The following is a 21,547-nucleotide window of genomic DNA, read 5'->3' on the forward strand; positions in this document are numbered from 1 at the left end:
GTGCGTGCAGTAACCTCTTTGATGTCCCTCTGGTACTTGTTGTTCATCTCCTCCGACTTGATGAGGTCCTTGCGGGCGGTCTCCAGCTCCTGCTCCACCTCGGAGACCCGGGAGGAGAGGGAGGACATGCGCTCCTTCATCTGGGCCAGCTCGTAGTTCTGCTTCTCCAGCAGGTCCTGCAGCTCCACCACCTGGCTCGCCTCGTGGGCCGACTCCAGAGAGCCATTTGACAGACGCTGGAGAGGGAGGGGGGGATAGCATCATCAGCTTGAGTTTGACAGCAAAAATCTATCTAACCTCTTCTTAGAGACGTGACATAGTGAGGTTGTGGACCTGTTGGGGTTTTGTAAACCCGTATGAGCTGGACAGAATTTGGTGTAGTACCGTCAGGAGTAACTAAGAGCAAATCAAAAATCATGCGTCTTAAGAAACTTTGCCCTTTGCACCACTTTCTCACACAGATCTGTCTCTTTCAAAATGTCTTTTAACCTCATCGGTGCTAAAGGTTAAAGGCATCAAATTATGGAAACAAGTCAGTTTGGGGTTTGAAAGCAGGAAAAAAAACAGACACATTATCAAGATTGAAATTTAACTGGATGGAAAACAACTTTGTGATTTCCAGTCATGCCCCGGCTTCCTGCGGTGCGCTGAAGAGGGCCTTGACAAATCAGTCTCGCTCCCACTTCACATACTCCTTTCTCCTTCCGAGAGTTAGGCTCTATTATATTCAGGTTCAGGAGCTCAAGGCCGCGGCTCTTCCCCTTGTGCTTTGATTTTTTTTTTTTTTTTTTTTTTTTTTTTTTTTGGATGGTGGCAAAGACTGGTTGAGAGAATCACTTCAGACTCCATTGGAGAAATTGCTTTGACACTCGCATTAGTAATATGATTAGGTTATGCTGAGTTCTCACTCTGTGCAGCTCCCTGGGTCTCTGCATGAGGTAGATTAATGAGGGGGGGAACCGCAGAGATGCAACTTACACAGAGGTTCAGAGCCCAGAATAACATCAGAAAACAACTTGCTAAATAACAGTCCCACTGAGAGCCTGTTCTTTACACTCAAATGTATTTACTTTAAAGTAGGTGTAAAGAAAGACTGAGCTGAAGTGATCTCTTCATTCTCCATCTTTCTCCGCCTCTCTGCTGCATCAGGCCCAGCTGCCCGTCCTCGACCATCTCGTCTGCGAGGACGAACCCGACCGGGCTCCTCCCGCCTGCTGCCTGTGATCGATGATTCACCCCGAGCGGCGAAAACGACCTTCTAAATCACACCACTCATTTTCATACCGGCACCCCAGCACTGCGCCGCTCTCATGAAAAGGACAGACTTGCCCCTCAGATAACACAATATACAACCGTGTAACCGTGTACAACCCATTACAGTGCTGAGAAAATCTTCCATTCAACCCGCAGGAGTTTAGACTAAGCAACATGACCTTTTAAAAAAGGATCAGTTCAACCAAATTACCCAAAAGTCTAACGCCACTCAGATATAATGGAGGTGAACAGATCTTCTTTGTGGTTTTCACAATTACATTTTTACGTTTTTACCACAAACAGTAAAATTAGGACTAATCTCTACCAAAGAAATAGTTCCTTTGAAAATTGTTCACAGTCCGGTTGGTGGATTATTCAGAGAACAGGGAGATTTTTTTTTTTTTTTTTTTTTTTTGAAAAAAATTTTTTTTTTTTTTTTTTTTTTTTTTGGAAAGAACTGTTTTTTTTATTGTAATTTATTGATGGTGTGAACAGCACATAAAAATCCAATTAACCTTCACTCTACCTGAGGGGATTCAAGGGTTTTATGTGTCACATACACAAAACAGATGTGTCGTTAAAGGCGGTGTGACCTCTCTGAAGACTACTATAAATGTCACAGTTCACAATTTAAGGCAAAATGTACAATAAAATTTTGCTCGATCATGCTCGAGTACAAACATGCAAAAGTAAAGGGTAAAAAAAAAAATGCAGTTAAGTTGCTTTGCTGCCAGGTCTGGAGGATGTCAGCGCATGTGTTCTGGGAGTGATGGCCAATGCAACTGATCCACGCTGAATATTTCCTCAATGAAAAATTAAAAAGGTGAAGCCTTGTCTGTCAGAATGCAATAGCTGCTTATCAGGCAGATCCAGGCCAACGCTAAAGGTCTGAGAGCTCCGTGGGTCAATATGCACTTCAAGAGCCGCTCTTTCTTCCCTCCTCCTCTCTCTCTCTCCCTCCGCCTCCTTCATCACTTCTCACTGACCTCTCTCCACCTGTCACATTAGTGACAACCTGGGGATGCGTGAAAATCAGGTGGAGAGGATTGCGCCTCCGAGAAGAAGCGCAGCCTGTTCCTCGACGGCGGCCGCTGCTACGTCTCTTTCAGTCCCTCTGACTGCAGTGACATCGAATTAACTCGCCCTCGTTCTCGCAACAAGGTTAGTCACTTCACCACGAGAAATATACATCAAAGCAGTTTACACGCACATGTAATTTCCTCTGCAAACCTAAACACAACTAAAAACAACACGCGCTCATATTCGCTTCTTTTTATCTTCACAAAACAGGGCAGACGATAGCTGTCTCCTCATTAGCCCACCCCTCTGCACACACACTCTTCATCTTTTTTTTCCTCCCGACATCCTTCCCCCGGGGCCCCCCCCTCCCCCAGCAGACGAGCCAAGTAATAGCATCTCCATTGATCTACCCAGGTATCCTCTGTAAGATGTAGATGCTGCTGTCTGCATGTTAAAAAAGCATTTCCAGACTCCGCTGTGGCCTTTGGGTGTTGCCTGTTTCGGGCTCTGATGCTGCTGACACTGTTTTGGTGTAATCTACTGACCGTGGATGCTGCTACACCTCTGTCTTTAAATTAATAATCAGAGTGGGAATTTGTATTCAGCTATGCGGCTCCACGTGTGCCGCTGCATAATAAGAGAAGCCGAGGTCACAGCGAGAGCTTTCACCTGACTGCGGGTCACCTTCACAGTTCCTGCAGAGCTAAATGCATCATCAAAACCATTCAATTAAGACTTTTAACATTTTAAAAGTGTGTTTATACTGACAATTAAAACACCAGGGGGAAGTTAATGTGCAGGAATTATTTGTGTGATACCACGAAACAATGATCACTTCTGCTGTGATTGTGACACTGAAAATTTGAGGCTGATATCAGTGTTTACGAGATCAGTAAATATGTAAAATTGTAGAAATATTTTGATTAGCAACAGTTGAGGATAGCTGTCCTATGTATTGAAATATGACCCCTATTAGTTGTTACCTATTTTAGGATGGACTGGCTTGCATGTAATAAATGTTTGTCATTTAATTTCAAGACTTTAAGAGCTTGAAGAGCTTCAGCCATCGTTGCATTTACAAGACAAGAGGTTATAACACGTCCTCTGAGCAGCGCTACGTCGTCAAGGCAGACTGGAGGCTACGGTGAGTCGCTACCGGAAAGTGATGAGTCATGCCGGGGCTAGCTGGTTATCGCGCTAACTTCAGAAGAAGAAAAGACGCGATAGAGACAAGAGATAACATTGGCGTTGCTTTCCACCACTGGAGACAGCTCTTAGTGAGTAAAGGAATGAAGATTGATGCTGAACTCACAGCGTTTCTCCTAGACTGGTATGTAAACAGCTGCTAATGCTAACGTTAGCTATGTAGCGATAGCAAAACCTACAAATAGCTCCTTTAAAGACAAATAATGCAGCATCTTTTAACTTGTATTTCTAACAGTTCATTGGTTGCATGAAGCCAAACGGGCTTAAATTCTTATTTTTAACTAGTTTTAAAGGATAGCTAGCCCTGTGTTAGCTAGATTTTTATGCTAGTTTCAAGAAAACCTCAATTTTTTCTTACCATATTAGCAGCATTTTGGTTTGCTTGCCCAGTTCACAGAGTATTCTGTTGTTTCTAGTAGTTTTTTCAGTGAGATGATATTTTTTAGAACTAAAAATAAAAAGGATTTAATGTTTCTCCCCAAAATTATACCTTATTCCTGGTAGAGTTGAACAGGCTAAAAGTATTTCTTATACTAGCTTGGTTCGGTTTTGTGCCCAATTAAAGTGACACTGAGCTTGACCACCGCCTTAACCTCCTTCGGGATGTGTGTGCGTGTACCGTAATTTATCAAGGTTGCTCACCTTGCCGTGGACCTTCTGTTGAGCTTCACTACCCTCCAGTATGTCCTCTCCTCCCTCTCCAGACGCCACTTTCCTCTGGATATGAGCATTCTGTTCCCGTAAGGCCACAATCTGCCGGAAGGAAAAAGAGGTTAGGAGCTGAAACACACACACAATGTCAGAAAACTTGCTTGTACATAGAAACACACAGAGTTAATGTTGGATGAAAAATAAGATCAGAAGATTAAGATTCAGTGCGTGGCCTTGCAACATTAGCCAAACAAAGCATCAATACATAACTGCATAAGTGTTTCCTCCTTATGTAATGCTAGTAAATTACAGTATGTCCCTTTCTAGGAATATCTGGAACATCACTTTAACTAACATTAAGTTGGAAACATGTGAGCGCTGATGCAAATCACTATAATTATCGTGTTCTGCGGACCTCGTGCCTCGTTTCACCACCTTAAACAACTGTCCTCGAGTCATAATCCTGTCAGAGGGGTGACCGACAACAACAATTAGGTTCTTGCCTTGACAGACACCATGTGATTATCACTCTCCTCATGACAGGGAAGAGAAAGGCAGATAGTGTACTTGGCTGCTACTTGCCCCTGAGACTTGGCGGTGCCCCAAGTAAAACAAGACTTTCCAGAACCTGAAACTCGTGGGAGTTAAGACAGTAATTTGCAGCACGCAAACTATTTAAAACGAGCGACAAAAAGTGTCGACCTCTTGAGCCACATTGAGACAATTGGACAACTCAATGAAGTGAGAAGTCTCTTGTTAAAGTTTTGGTTTATTGCACCTTTGGGCTCATTTTCATACCCACAAATTATGATCATGATGGACTTTTAAAACAGAAAGTCTGTCTCTTACAATACGTCTGGATAACCTTTGGGCTTGCTTAAAGGGGCTTTTCTCTGCTGCCGAACGTGGTTTCTTCAATATCATTGTTACAGATAGAAATAATCAAAGTTGTGTGAAAGTGGAATTTCCCTTAAGAAAAAGTCATCACATAAAAATATTTGCATTCACAGTAAATAAGTTCGCTGAACCCTGCCAGGATGTCTCAACTTATCCCACTCTGATTCCCTGCACTAGCAAAGAAAGAACTCCAAAACAACAAAAAAAAATACTACAGTAGATGTGTTGTGCTGTTGGCATGATGTGATTGGAGCTGCATCATGCTGCTTCTACTCTGTTGGTATTCAGAAGCTTTGGAAATACTTTAATCTCTCAATCACCCAGGACTCTCAAATCTGCATGTTTTTCAATGAAACTTCCCAGGCACACACTACAGTATTTATACAGTTTGCATCAAAAGGAGTTGTAATACAGTTACTGGAAAACAGTGAAGGAAGCCTGAGGACAATCAATGACAGGACGTTGATACAAGAAACAATGCTCTCAGCTGACTTTAACACAATCTGGTTTAAACTCATACGTGACACGACGTTAAAAGTTGATTTTTCTTTAAAGCACGGCCACAATGCAGGAACAGATGATTAATGGACGGGTTTTCTAACATTAAGCTTGGACTTTAACTCCGCAGCCTGAAACTTCGCCAGTAACAGCTTGGCTTCTTCTTCACTGAATCCGGAGAGCGTGTGTTCATTATTTTTAACGAGGGCATAATTATGCCTCCGTATGTTTCTGTACCATTATTCTGAGACCGTCTGTAACTTCTCCAGCTCAGAGATCAAACACCAAGACCTCCCCTGACATAATGGCACAACAAAAATGATGAATGGAGCTACTACAGATGCATCTCCACTTCTGAAATTACAGAAAGGACCGAGTTTGCCAGATGCAAAATGAACACAGCACCTATTATTTCCCTTTTGATGTTGCTGATTTACCTCCCATCAAAAAGGCAGCCATCTGATGGAGAAGAAGAGGCAGGACAAGAAGCGTGAGATGAGGCGCAGCATCACGATTTTCTTATCTTTCTCTAGCACTTGTGTGGTGAGAGGACTGTCTGAAGTAATGTGATGAAGGAGAGATTGGACAAATGTGAGGGAGAGTGTGTGGGGTTCTTAGAGTATAAAAGATTGATGTTGTCAAGGTGAGAGCTGGGGGCATTCAAGGCTCTCTGGTGCAATGCGCTTGAATTACAATCAATCACATGCTTTTGGAGCACATATGTGAATGTGAACACACACACACACACACACACACACACACATATTGGTGAAAAGGGCATTAATTTTGTGTGTTGAAATTTGCCTTGGGATTTCTTTGGCAAAGATGTGAGAGTTAGCGCACAGGATTAGAACAGGCACAATAAAGAGGAAACGTGTTTCCTCGGACCAAGTCTTCGATCTCACTTACTGCAGACCTGATTGGTCCCAAGGCAAAACTCCTCCTTGTTATCATGCTGATTTCTTACCGAGTCCTAAACGACTTGTTTTCTTGCAATAAAATTCTACCAATGGGGTGATATTGACCTTTTTCAAACAGCGACAGATTTGTGGTGCTGAGTATCGACACTTTAATGAACCGACAGAATTGGTTTGATACTATCAAGGATTGAAAAATGTCTCGTCATTTGACACCTAAGGACTAAATAAATAAATCTTGAAACGTTTCAGCCCAAGTTCGAACAGTTTTGCTCATTTCACATGAAAGATTTCTTTGTACAGGCTGAAACTCAGGAGGGGGAAAAGCTGATGTCACATGATGGCACCTATCAGGATATACAGTACTTGAGAAAAGATGTGGTGACAGTTGTGGGGCTGTTTGCTCATGTTGACAGGCGACTGTCAATCACGCTGAATTTTGAGTGTTGAACACTTGAAGGAGTTTTTTTTTCCTGAACATTGATCTTGATTGTTGCTTCATCGTGAATATTTTAGGCTAGAAAGTTTTCGAGGGCTTTAAAGAAAATATTTGTGGATTTCAAACTTAAATATGGTTAAGCCTAAATTTCCTATAGATTTAATGGGGTACAAACTTTGGCACTTTTACACTGCATTTTCCAAAATGTGTCACAGTCATGATTAATATCCATTGTCTCCTATAAATGAACAAATAAACAGCAAATAATAATTTACACTCTGTATTATTGTTTTTTCCAAATTGCAAATCACCAGCCGTTATCAGCATGTGGCCACTTAAACACCTGTGACTGCATGAGGTCAAAGGACGCCCATTTCATCAGGCATGGCTGTGCTGACTAAACCCCCGCAGGAGGTAGAAGGGACTCATACCAGACCTCCATCCCAAATCAATTACCGGTTTGCTGGCTCACGGCTCTGCCCGTCTCCCTGGAGCCTGTGAAGTGTGGACATTTCTATTCGGGAGAAACCGGTTTAACTGCCTCTTCCACCGCCTCGTGGTCTACAGTCTAGACAAGTGTGGCGCTAACCATTTACCAGGGACGGCCGTGTGGATGTACCGTACGCTGTGCAATGTGAGGATATTCCCCAAAGTGCTATGTGGTCCACTGATTTAACAGATCAGTTAAAACGTAGACTTTGTGCAAAAGCAGTAAAAGAAAAATGAAAGATCGCTTCGGGAACCAGCCTGTCACATTATTTTTTAACTGTTCCCTCCTTTTCTATCACTCTCTCTCTCTCTTTTTATCCAGATGCTTCACCTTCCTTCTAGCCCTGGATTCAGACCACGAGCAGCTCGAGCATCAACTCACCACTCAAACACATCATTACAGGTTGTCTGGTGAACCTCACTCTCCGTGTTTTTGTCTCCACACCTCGTCAGATGTGATTTGACCAACTACACTCCCATTAACACACACACACACACACACGACCTGCCTCTGCTTCCCACCTGCCATCTCTATTTCTGTATTCTGCCTCTCTTTGCCCTTCCTCTTCTCTCCTCTCCAGACAGATCTCGCTGTCTGTCCGTCCGTCCACCCACTCCACACACCTCCCGACCTCTCTCCGCCCTCCCTCCCCCCTTGTTCCACTTGTCTCCTTACCCACTTTTATTCTAGGCCTGAGTGTCAGACTGGCATGTCTGACAGGCTGTAAAGTGCCAGCCTGAGGGTTTTTCTCAGCTGGAACAAGACCATCTGCAGTGTGTGAGAGCTGCCCTGGCTCTGCTGCCAGCCTGAGCCTGGAGGTTGAGAGAAAGAGCGGTCCCTCTCCTGTCAGCGCTGCGCTTCAGCCAGTCATGTGCACTGTGTCTATTTTGTGCCGTTTCCTGTAAAGATGAGGGCGAAGGATGCCTGCAGATGTGCTGGTTGTTTTTTTTCTGGGTGTTTGAGTTGATACATAATTCAGGACATTTGTTAGATTTATATCCACAAGCAGTTGTTCTGTGAGATGGAACATGTTCCTCTACACAACATGTACAGGCTGCTACAGTATGTACGACACTGCCTTTAAATGGTGCTTCTTGTTATTGTTATTTTCTGACATTTTTATATTTTCCTGATGTTCTTTTATGTGAAGCACTTTAAAAAACAGCAGTTGTCTAAAACAATTTATTTCCTCTTCCCTTCCTCTTCTTTTTTTGTGAATCTGCTGATCTGGCAAACTGCTCCAGCAGTTGTTCCTAAAGGCACAAAAAAACTTGAATAGAATTGAATGGAAATGAATGAAAGCACTTCAAAGCTGTCTCAGTTGCTTTATTTGCAGTTTCTATGGATGATTAAACCCAATAGAAACACCAAATAAAACATTTTCATGTTAAAAATCGCTGTGTTTCTCCGGCACTGTTTGGTGGACACAAGACGTGTCAGAGGGGCTATGAGCCGAGCTGCTACTAATGTTTGCTAGTTTTCTCTCATAACTTATGATCCAGATGTTCAGGAGGTTTAAACTGCCAGCTGAATTATCCACAGATGTCTCTTCCTCTCCAAAACAAACTGACCCAGTGATTAAATCCAGTAAAAACAATGAATAAAGCAGTTTCAAGTTTAAAATCGGTGTTTCTCCGGCACGGTTTGGCGGACATCAGGGAGGGAATGGGAGTGGACGTTTGCTCAGCTTGTTTTTCTAATAATTTAAAATCAAGATATCGGATGACTAAAATCCTTCATCTGGTTAAAATACATTGTTAAAAATGACCAAAATCTGAAAACTGTATTGTAAGAATGTGGCTTAAAACTTAAAACAAAACGCTAACACAAACTCTTAAAATTATGTTCTGTGATCATGTTATTATCCATCCATGTCCTGATGAACAGAACAGCTGTGGCACCTCTTACCTCCTGATTGGCTGCTGTCAGCTCCTCCTCCAAGGCGGACACCCTCTCGAGTGACACTCGTAGTCTCTCTCTTACCTGAAAACCAAAACAACCAAACACATATCATGAACCTCCCACCTGCTCAAACATGTTTTTAACATGTGCAAGTTTCTGCGTGTGCTCTCAGCTGGACTCACACTGTAGTAAAAGGGCCAGGCAGGAAAAATACACCCACTTTTTCTCTACTACTGTTTAAATTCCAGTCTAGGCAGTCGAGGGGTTAACACAGCAAACAAAAAGCCCCACTGCTGCAGCAGAAGGAGCTGTCCTCTTTTCCTCCCTTAGCTTCACAATAACACTTTGCAGTGACTTCAAAGCAGCGTTATGAGGCTTTTATTGCTTTTAAAGCACCAGTTGTTGGGAGGAGATTCCCCTCCTACGCTCCTCTCTTCGTCTGTGAACACTCAGAGCTCACTTGTCCTCTCCCAGGCTTGTTGTGGCTGTGATGGAGCAATTACTTGCACCGCATGGTGACCGGGCACCACAGCCGCTGTGCCCCAATGGGATGCCAGATCTCAAGAGGAGGCTGATCCTGGATTAGAAGATAGGTGGGGTCTGAGTCGGGAGGCCCCCCCCCCCCTCTCGCCCTCACACGCACAAGACAGCTTTCATTCCCTTGCCATTGGATATGCTTTATAAATGTTGGCTTTTAGAGGCTGAATGGATTACAGGAGCGGTGGTGATATGACACGGGGGGCTAAGGTCATAAATTAGCTGGCTGTGAGGAGGTAGGAGAAACATGTGGAGGCTGAAACCAACAAATTATAGCAGCAAAACACAGACACAGAGGGTTCCCACACCTTCTTAAACATCACTTTTTTCTTTTTCTTTTTTTTAACCTTTCAAGGACTTTCAAGGCCATTCCCTCAAATTCAAGGACCCAACAGGGAATAGTATGAAACACTGATCAAGGTTAATAACTGTTACATCACTAAGACTATTTATAATGAGAATTAGCAGGCCTTACAGAAGTTTACAGAGGACAATTAAAAACAGAGAGAGGGGGGCTTGAATGTGTGAACACTTCTCAGTTGTGTTGTGTTACAGTGATGGCAGACTGTGGTCTCCTCTACACATGCAGACAGTGACATTCAGCCTATTTACTAACATTGAGTAAAAAAATATAAATAAATAAAAAAACTTGAATATACAAATTCAAGCACTTTCAATGGCCTATTTGTGTCTATTTTCCCAAACTTTCAAGGGTATCAAGGACCAGTGGGAACCCTGCTCAGATGACACAGCAGCTGCAATGTCTGTATCATTTGGTGTCAATGCATCAATATATTAAGATAACAACATTTTATGTTTGAATCTATGTTTGGATTTCTGTCACTTCCTGTTTTATTTTGTAGTGGTTTTCCTTGTGTCTCCTGATGTCTGTGTTTCCCTGTTTGGTTCGGCCGCATTTGGGTCCAGCTTACCACAAACCTCGACAAACAACACATGATTGACAGTGAATATACAGTTAATAGAAAGTATGTCACTGTCTGAATGATTCTACAGGACTACACCTACATGCTAATTAAGTTGGAAGGACTCATAGCACCTAAGACCAAGACAAAGCTAAGGGATTGATTGTTGATACCTTCTGTACACGCTGCTGAGGCATCGACCCCTTTGACAATAAAATGATGCGCTAATGGAGGCGGACTTACCTTCTCATCTAGGGCTTTGTGGTGTTCAAACAAGGATTTGAGGGCTTTGAGGACTTCAACTTCACTGGACACCCCCGAGGGAGACTGAGCCTGCCGCTTGACCACCGTCATGCGAAGCGACCGCTCGTGTCTGGACACCAGGCACTCCAGATGTTCCAGCAGTAGCTGAGGACACACGCGTTGGAGAAATCACATGAATATATCACATGCTGGACAAACACAGGCGTAATCTGGAGGAAGAGAGGCTCAGACAAGAGACTCAGCTTTAGATCCACTCAATCATGTGATGAGGTCATATTAAACTATTCCGAGAATAATCTGCACTCAAAGGATATTAAAATAATTACAATTAAGGATGAATGCTTCTTAAGACTTGCTGAAAGAGAAGAAAGCCTGATGAAGCATGTGCAAAATGCAAAAATAGATACATAAACAAATACATTAAAGCGCCCATAGGTGTGTTTTGTGTGTGTGACCACCCCTTTTATTATCACCACATATTATCACCTTCCATTATTGTGAAATAAGAGAATGTTTTAAAAATAATTTACAATAATAATGTGTATTTACTGTAATACCTCGTCATTGGAAAGTATCAACAATGATAGGGGGGGGGGCGGGGTGACTTCAGGAATACAAGATAACTACACAACAACGACAATAAGTGACAGTGAACGCCCCGTATGTGAGAATATCAGTTCATTTGCATGATTCATGGTTTCTTTGCACTGGTTCCATTGTAAGATCAGTGTGTAGCATCATCTGCTGATCGTTTGCCCACGTTACTCGTTGGTGCTGCGGCGGTTTTCGTGGTGACGCAGATCTCAACACTTCAATCCCTCTGAGAAAGTTGTTCAAGGACGTAGTATTATAACCCCTAAAATAAAGATCTCGTTAGAGGGTAAAGTTTCAGCTCACTGACTTCATCGCTGACCCAACTCCGCCTCCCTCGTCTAAACATCCTCCGCTGAGGCTGCAGCTGGATTAAATGTATTCTGTGGTCAACCACTGGCTAGGAAATCAAGTTACGACGGCTGTGTCTGCCGTCTCTCTACACAAGTTCTTACTGAGCATTATTGCACACTGGAAACCATTTAATGCAGGGGTCCCCAAACTACGGCCCGCGGGCCACATCCGGCCCGCCAAAGCAATTGGAGTGGCCCACTTAACGATCCCAGACAATCCCTCTAAACATCAACCAATTTTTATTAAATTGCATTTTCCTATCATAACATCATAACATATCCGTACTTAAAGGTTGGCATTCTAATTAAAATTGACCATAGTTATGAGCTATTTATAGTTAATAGTGGCTCAGCTTCACCTGCCTCACCACAATTGGGATATTCTGACGTGACTTTGATTCGTGACCGAGCCAGCGTTCAAGCTGCAAAGTTCTGAGGTGGGAATCTGTCACGAAGGTGGTTGTGTCCTGCATAAACTTCATCAGAGCAAACGGACTGAAACACAGGCAGTTCCAAGCCTTTCTCTCCGAGCTAGAATCAAGCCCACGGAGACGTGCTTACCACACTGAAGTCCGCTGGTTTAAGCCGGGGCAGAGAAAGCGTTTTTACGACCTGCTACCCAAAATCAATGCCTTTCTCCTGACAAAGGGAAAAACTGTCCCAGAGCTGATCGACACAGAATGGAAATGGGACCTCGCCTTTATTAACAGATGTGTCAGAAATTTTAAACGGCCTCAACTTGCAGCTCCAAGGCAAGGGAAAACTAATCTGACATGTATTCCCACATCAAAGTATTTGAAGCTTAAACTAGCGCTGCTTATTGGACAGGTGCAAAAACAAGACTTCACCCATCTCCCTGCTACTCGAAGCCTCTCAGCTTGAGAAACCGGCGGTCCCGTTCCCAACCGAGAAGTGGCAAGGACGCACTGGAAACACTGAGGCGGAGTTCGGTGTGCGGTTCCGTGAGCTTTCATGTCCACGTTAAAGAAATCTGCACATTCCAAAACCCTTTTGCTGCCGACATTAACGACACCCTGCCTTCTCTTCAATTTGAGCTGGCTGAGTTGCAGACCTGTGAGTGCTGAAAGACGTATTTCAGCACCAACAGTCTGATCAAGTACTATGCTGCCCTCCCAAATGAGACCTACACCCAACATAAGACAGCACGCAACAAAGATGTCCACAGTTTTTGGGAGCACATATATCTGTGAGCAAACTTTTTCACACATGAAGCTGATAAAAAATCCGACGAGATCAAGTCTCACAGATCAACACCTGCATCAGTCTCTGAGTACTGGCTGTAACTGGAATGGAACCTGACATCGATCTCCTCATCATGTCAGGAACAAGCCCACCAGCTCACACTGACATGCGTAAGCCTATCTCGATTTCAATAGAATAAGATATTAACAAATGTCAATTATAGTAATGCTGCTTTTTTTAGGCAACATGTTCTACCTGATTCTGACCACTATTCTGTATAATATTATTTCACTACCTGTAAAGACAGAACACTTACCGTTTGTTAACTCAACTGTAGCTGTTTACAAAAATCCACATCACACTCATTCTTACTTGAACATACATCAGTTTGTGTTTTATTCTAATTTTTTCTATAAACTACCGCCCCCCCACCCCCCCGGCACAGGCATTGCGCCCAGCAAGCAGAGCTAGCCGCCCGCCGGCCCGCCGGCACCCCCCCCCCCGCATTACCATCAGTTTGTGATGTTATTTTCTATAAAATAAATGGAGTATCTGTGGTACTTCAAATAAACACATGTGAAGACTTTTTATTACTTTTTTTTGCAAATCAACAGGTGGTGCCAAAGCCAAACGAAGGGCAGCTACAACAAATTATCATTGTAATCTCCACAATAATACTGGTTGTCACCCTGGCCCATATCATTTCCTGTTATAGACTAACCTCGGCCCCCCATCTCAGAAAGGAAAGTTGATGTGGCCCCCACTGAAAAAAGTTTGGGGACCGCTGATTTAATGTAAGAACACAGCAGCAGACAAAGATGGAGATGAGAGCAACAGGAGATTCAGTGTCAACTAAAACCTGCTTATCCAGTACCTTCACTTATATTATTCATCTTGACAGCTAAAGCATCACTAGCATCATTTGCAGGTGAGCTACAAGAAATACATACTTGGAGTTGCTAATTTGCTTTTCTCAAATTAACTATGAAATTAATGATTTTAAAGCCTGTCACACACCTTCTCTCTTGTTCACCACGCCAAGGACGAGCACTGTGTCTGAAAAAGGATGCTAGAATGGTTTGGGATCTTGCAGAAAATGTTGGGGATCTATTTGCAGGATATCTGCAGGTTGGAGCATCATCATCATCATCATCATCATCATCATGGGCTAACATTTCATATATGAAAATATAAGTGGTTGCTTAACCACACATGTTGTGTAGTTGCATCAAGTAAACCATACTCCTCCATTTACTATCCCAAAAACATCCTTGATGCAAAATCTAATCAATAGCATGAGGACTGAGCATCTAGCTTGCATCTGTTGCTATGGGAAACGGCACAGACTTTAAAGAGAAATAAGGACACAATCCATTATAGTTTTATTTTTTTCTCAGACTTCATGCGTTTAATTTTCCCGGCAGGATGTCGCAGACAGATTTTCACCAGAAGACATTTTAGCAGACAGAAGTGATCAAACTCTCTGCAGGAGGGTGGCGGCAACAGTTGCTGATCCTGCAGGAGCGTGTTTGGCTCCTGGGTTGAGAAAAAAAAAAAAGAGACCCCGTGCAGACCTCTGCTACAGCTCCCAGCAGTCATCATGTCCACATTCACATTCTCTTGCTCTCCTTTTTTTCCCCCCTCTTATCACCTCTCTGCACCATTTGAGTCGATTTGGTTGTGATGCTTCATCCCAAACAACCAATAAAGTTGACCTGTCTCTCCACTGTCATCACGTTACCCTGTCCTCAGTCGACCGACTGCCTGCACACGCCTTCAAAGATTTAATTATGTACAGTAAAAAAAAAATTAAAAAAAACCCTTCCACTGGCAAAAACTAAGCTTAATTAAAGTTTGCCTGGTAATTGCCCATCGGAGGATTTGAGGTGATAATAAAGTGAGAGAGTGAAAATGACTTTTTGACGGTTCCCCGTTTCTTGCGCCTCCTCTCTCTCTTTTAAGTCACTGTTGTGCTAAAATCTTCTCCCTCCACCCAGAGACTGATAGTGCGAGACTGTAAATACACACTTCATCAGCACTGGGCTCGGGGAACAGAGCCTTATCTGTCAACAGCAGAGTGTGCTTACTGCTTCAAAAGAAGGAAATATTTTTCACTGAAGATACAGGACTTCAGCCCCACAAAATTGAGCTGATCCGCTAATGTCTTTAGTTGTTTTATTTATTTTTTTGTTTCTTTTTTTTTTTTTTCAAAAATACTTTGAACCGGACACTGCAGGGCTTCAGTGCCATTTGGACTCAGTTTTTACTGTTGAGCAGCCATCCATGTGAAGTAGGTGGAAAAATGCTCAGGCAGAATGTGGGGAGCTAATGAGGTATGTCTGGGCATTGGGAACAGACAGTGTGCATGGTTGCTTCAGTGCTTCCACAGCCCTTAAAACCGTACCCACCAGATAGCTTAAGCTTCCTCGGGATGCTTTCTATCGCAGTCTGCAGCACGCTTTTTTTTTTTTTTTCTCTTTTTTGCAGCTGACATGTAAATTTGTGGGCAAGTTGTGAGACTTGTGGAATGCTTCTGGAGGTAATTATCACAACAACAGTTGCAATCGTCTTTCAATGCCCAGAGCCTTGAAGAATCACCATGTTAACTCATACAATACCAAGTTAACCATTTTAGATGAGATTAATTGGTGGCAGGGTAAAACATGAATGTCTCACAATGTGTATGTGTGTGTGTGTGTGTGTGTGTGTGTGTGTGCGGAAGCTGCCCTCACCCTGGTGTTGTTCCTCTCGGCTTTGAGCTCTGAGATCTCCTCCTCCTTCTCCAGCAGCTGCTCTCTGCAGGCGTTCAGCTCCTTGGTCAACGCAGCAAACTCCTGCACAACAACAACAATGAGAAAAAAGGGATAGAGATGGGTCATCATCACATTCAGCATCACACAATACTCTGCAACAGCCCTCCACTGCTTAAGGTAAGGTGATGCAATGCAACATGAAGCGGCAGCAGGGCTTGTTGGATGTTTGCTGGCTGTGAGCAACAGACAATGAAAATAAAACAAAGAGTAAACTGAAATCACAAAGAGCAACTTCTCCTACCACTTACTGATGCCACTGGTAACACATGAAGACTCATATGATAACATTACAATCTCACCTGTCCACCAAGCAGCAATCTGATAACTATATATGTGGTGATATCAAATTTATTACATAAACAAACATTAAAAGCCCTTAGGTTTGGTATTTATTATTATCATACAATTTCATACAATTTCTTGCTATGTATTGTCTGCCACTTATGCCAATATCAACACATTAGCCAATACATCAGACCAGCTGTTTACCGCACTAGCTCCAGTTTAATACCCCTTGCCTTATTCTTGTTAACACCATAAATGTAGACATGATGTATGTGCAGTATTTACACCATTTGCTGCATATAAAAATATCTCCCATGTACATATTTTCAACTTCTAAATCAATACTTCAATGAAACATGACACATCATCTCTTCTATACACAAATATGAGTTAGGTGAATTAGCAAAGCTGCTAAAGAACAAACAAAAAGAGAGAACTGTTAAGGGAAGCAGTGGGTTAAAACGATACAATAGTTTTAAGTTGGCATTAAAATATATTTAAGATTAACTACATTCTTCTACCACAGTCTACAAACTGTCAAACTGACAGAGGAAACAAGCAGGATATCCCTACAAACACACAATAAACCAAAAGCTATGTGTTTATTTTGAATTGCTATGGGAAAAAATAAATAAATAAAAAAGGTTACAATCACTAGCAATGACCCTGAAAATATTGCAATCTGTTAGTGACAGACACAGATGAAATAGGTGGTTTTTCGTCTAGGAAACACTACAACTCTGCAACTGCTCTACAACTGATGCTGTTATTGAGTTAAATGTCTGCAATAAAGGTATTCTATGAAAAAGTGGTCAGCCATACCATTACATCTGGGAAAAAAGGCTCAATCCATCGCACAATAAGGGGGTAAAGGACTGAGTGGTATAATGGTAATCTGTGGATGAAAGAGGATCTGCTCTATACAGCGGTGCAGGCACACAGCCAGGTGTAGTGGATTTACACCTACAGCACTAAAGCGACAGCACAAGGGAGGACAGAGAGGACCAGGGGTTTGTGTCGTCTGTGTGGTAGTAGTACTACAAACTGAGCTGAGGACTGAACTGAGCACTATGAACAACAGCTGAGTACGACAGACTGCGTGGCTGCTGTGTGTGACGAAGCAGCAGGTGTCGAGGCAGGTTGCACTTTTAGTCGTACAAATATTTTGCAGAGACGGCAATAAGCTCACAAGCTGAGTTAAGGTGCACTTTGTAGGAGGAAAATGAGGAAGAGGAAGTGAAGAAGAAAAAGGAGAGAAGAAGAAACGTAAGTTGCCCTTTCAAAATATGGGCTCCACCAAATGGCATATGATTCAAGGATTCAATTAAGTTTTTGAACTAACATTCAAAATAACACTAACTATGATGCACAATAGAGGTCAGACAGAGCACATATACCACAAATGTATGGTGGCCCAGATGGGTCAACACAATGCAGAGGCCACAACACAAATGCAAAAGCCACAACACAAATATAAAAGCCACAACATGAATATAAAAGCCACAACACGAACACAAAAGCCACAACACAAATACAAATACAAAAGCCACAATACGAATACAAAAGCCATAACACGAATATAAAAGCCACAACACAAATACAAAATTCATGAGAGGAATGCAAAAGCCACAACACAAATACAAATACAAAAGCCACAACACAAATGCAAAAGCCACAACACGAATGCAAAAGCCACAACACGAATGCAAAAGCCACAACACAAATATAAAAGCCTCAACACAAATACAAATACAAAAGCCACAACACGAATGCAAAAGCCACAACACGAATATAAAAGCCACAACACAAATACAAATACAAAAGCCACAACACGAATACAAAAGCCACAACACGAATACAAAAGCCACAACATGAATATAAAAGCCACAACACAAATACAAAAGCCACAACACAAATACAAAAGCCACAACATGAATTGAGCCACAATGGAAGTTGTGCAGTGTCGTTTTTGTATTTGTGTTGTGGCTTTTGCATTTGTGTAGTGGCTTCTGCATTGTGTTGACCTGTCTGGGCCACCATACTTATGGGATGCTGAACCGAGAACAAAGGGGCCAGTCGGAGAGTAAAACAGGAAGCAAAAGGAAGGCAAACTTTGGCTAACATGAGAACTAAGTCTGAAAACAGCGTGCCACTGCAGCGCCCTCCTCTCCGTCTGTCTCAGTCCATTTTTCTGCAGATGGATCCTAACAAAAGATTTAAATACGCCTGAACTACATTTATACAGCAATTACAGCCCCGGATCGCCCCTGCTGCTCCTCTCCCACACTCAATCCACGGAAAAAAAACAACAACAGTCTAACCAGCAGCACTGTTGTTTCTCTAAACACATTTTTTAACTCACAAACTCACTGTGAGCTATACGTTGATGGAGGAGAGGCAGCCTGTCAAACCTCCTCTGTCCCCGTCGTCCTGCTCTGAACCAGATCAGATGTTTATTTGGAGCGGGGTCACGTCAGGCAGGTACAAAAAAAAAAAAAACACATAACTGTCTCAGTCAGTGTGACTCCTGACTGATGGGAGGGGGTTGTGTTGCGTTTTTCTAATTTAGAACTGGTTGATGTGACACGATAACCAACGTGCTCGGTGTTTGATTTCAGAATAAAAGACAGGGGGAAAATGTGTGTGTATTTACTGCAGGAGTTCATACAACACATATAAGACACTGCTTCTCAACAGCACTGTGTTCAGTTTATTGATTTTGATTGATTTTTGTAATTACTCAAGTAGCTGATTGCCACAACAGTTAATCATCATTTAATTTGTTAAAGCAAAAAAATAAAGTCAAACATCTGCTTGTTCTGTCTTTCCTGTGTTTATACATTGTATTGTAACCAAACTTAAATCAAAATATACAGAAATAACGCTTTAATGAAAAACTTATGACTAATCACTACTTGCATCCCTATCATTATTACTTAATTTATACAGTACTGTAACAAAATTACGATGTGCTTAAGATAAAAATAATAAAATCAATTTCCAGAAGCTGTCAGATAAATAAGTCTATTGTCATTCAGAGTCTGTGCTCCATCTGCCCTTCAGGAGACAAGGACAATAACTCGGAGTTGCAGACAAACTCCAGGGAGTGTGGCAATATTGTGTCTCGTAGCTACAAAGGCGCAACAAATCCTTATAGACCTTATAGAGCGACAAATCCTCAGCACAAAGACGCCATGAAAATCCTCAAATCACTACTGACTATTGCTCTGTACTGGGAACGAAGCCTTTTTCAAAAAAGTCAAGTGGATTTAGCTCTGTGATAAGAAGAAAAAAGGTCTTAGATTTTAGGTCTGTGGTCACAACATGCGGCAGGGGAACATTGGCCTCTCGGTCCTGGCGGGGTGAGTGGTGTGGAGGCACAGCGCTGTCTCAGGTCTACGCTGGACCTGAACTGTGATGAGCTAATCAATCCGCAGTGTTCGGGATCAGAGCCTCTGGGATGTCAGCATCTTAAAAATTGCTGCAGGCGGCTGTAGCAACTCTGCACCTGGGAGTGAGGTGAGGTGTGATGCAGTTTCAGAGATACAGTGCGGAAAGCCCAGACAGTCAAGTCGGTCTAAAGGCTTCTGGCCTGTTACTTTGAGATCATAATGAAATCATTATGTCTGTGTCCTCATGACCATGACTTAATTATCTCGTAATGAATTAATATTTTGTGGTTCTCCTTTATTAGATCCACATGTACAATCTGATTCGATCTAATACAACAGCCAGGCAACCACAGTCATCTTTCTGCAAGCTGATGAAACAAAAAAAAAACTGATGCCGATTCAATTTTCCTGTGATTTTTAGACTGTTGTTTTAATGCGTTTCTAATGTTTTGTGCAGCCTAATTTAAAGATATGTCATGTGCAGAATATTAAACAGAACTTTGATAACATTACTCTGAGATTAATTCTATGTATCAGTACCTCACACAACCCCACGTCAAATCACCTGAACTGTCAATTTAAGTAGGAAAAATTAGTTTGATAATTTGTCTGAAATGAAAACACTTCCACTGATTTCAAATCAAAGATAACATGATGTCTGTATGAAGTGAGAGCACAACTTTCATGATGATTATAATGTATAAACACTAGGGCGGGAGGAACTTCAACCTGCTATTATCCTGCTTATATCTACACAAACTCTAAACTCTAATTCACACTCATTTACATAAGGCAAGAAGCGCAGCGTCAAACGGTCAGGGCAAATGACTCCGTTATATGTGAGGGCCTGCTGAGGTAACGACTAGATTATCTACAGAGGAGGATCAGGTCAGCTGTTAGGGCCCAGCTGTTACCATAGCAACAGGACATGGGGGGGGGGGTGTTGGTGTTATCTCTATAGACATCCACAGTACAACAGGAGAAAGACTGTTTGTGAGACTATAGCTTCAATTTATTTAAATGATTTCCACCGAAGGATAATGTGAATGGATTACTAAATTTATATTCTTATTACACTGCTATATTCACAATATAATTATATCTTGCATCCTCTTACAATTTTGCTTGTTAAATGATCTCGGAAATGATCTGTAAATGAAGCTCTCCTGTCGTTACATAACGGAACGCACAACGTCTTTGCTTCACTGCGTTTTCCAAACTTGTAAATGTGTGTAAAGTCAAAAAGAAAAAACAGAAGCTTAAAGCTGATAAATCTCCCTCCCAGTGTTATGGAGATAATCACAGTCACCTCCTCTAAAGAAAAAAGCCCTTTTGCAAATTGCAGCATTTGCTTTAATGCTTGTGAGACCCAACAATCCCCTGCTCGCTATGTCCCCCGCCCCGACAGCGCTGGTAAGCTTAAACTTCCTCTGCAGCAGCCGACAGTACACACACTCTCTCTCTCTCTGGAGCTGTTCTTTAAACCAGCCGTCTCGGGGGCAATTGTTTCTCTTAGAGCGGAGTTAAAGAAAAGGCTATGACCCCAGGGGCGAGGAGCCTGCCTCCTCCTAAAGGCCACGCTGTCAGGACCTTGAGAGATTATGGGCTCCACTGAAACAACATTTCACGTACTGTGGCAGCTTCCAGAACATCTTCTAAATTTCTGCTCGGAACTATAGTAGAATTATTAGACTGCGTGATTTATAACCAAAGTGGATGCTGGTATTTGTGTTAGCTCACTTTATAACCGCTGTCCTCACACTAAACACAGCATGCTGACACCCATTTTAATTAACTTCTCCTTGTTCTGTCGGCTAGTCTGAGCCAAGTGTGGTACACACAAATACACACACGTACACACACACAGGCTAGCAATCATAAGGACATGCACAGACAGGCACCAAACAAGACA

General features: G+C 42.4%; 1 protein-coding gene across 1 annotated transcript in view; it reads right to left on the reverse strand.

Annotated features, from left to right (window-relative positions):
• The window catches only part of ppfia2 (PTPRF interacting protein alpha 2), a 143,679-nt gene that overhangs the window by 30,137 nt on the left and 91,995 nt on the right, over nucleotides 1-21,547 (reverse strand). The window contains exons 2-6 of the mRNA XM_022749369.1: nucleotides 15,878-15,979; nucleotides 10,978-11,142; nucleotides 9,281-9,355; nucleotides 4,123-4,233; nucleotides 15-236 (exon numbers count right to left, since the gene is read on the reverse strand). Of these exons, the coding sequence (XP_022605090.1) occupies nucleotides 15-236; nucleotides 4,123-4,233; nucleotides 9,281-9,355; nucleotides 10,978-11,142; nucleotides 15,878-15,979 (675 nt within the window). The remainder of the gene's footprint in view (nucleotides 1-14; nucleotides 237-4,122; nucleotides 4,234-9,280; nucleotides 9,356-10,977; nucleotides 11,143-15,877; nucleotides 15,980-21,547) is intronic.

This window comes from Seriola dumerili, unplaced genomic scaffold (assembly GCF_002260705.1).
Source record: "Seriola dumerili isolate Sdu_G_001 unplaced genomic scaffold, Sdu_1.0 BDQW01000138.1, whole genome shotgun sequence".
Lineage (NCBI taxonomy): Eukaryota > Metazoa > Chordata > Actinopteri > Carangiformes > Carangidae > Seriola > Seriola dumerili.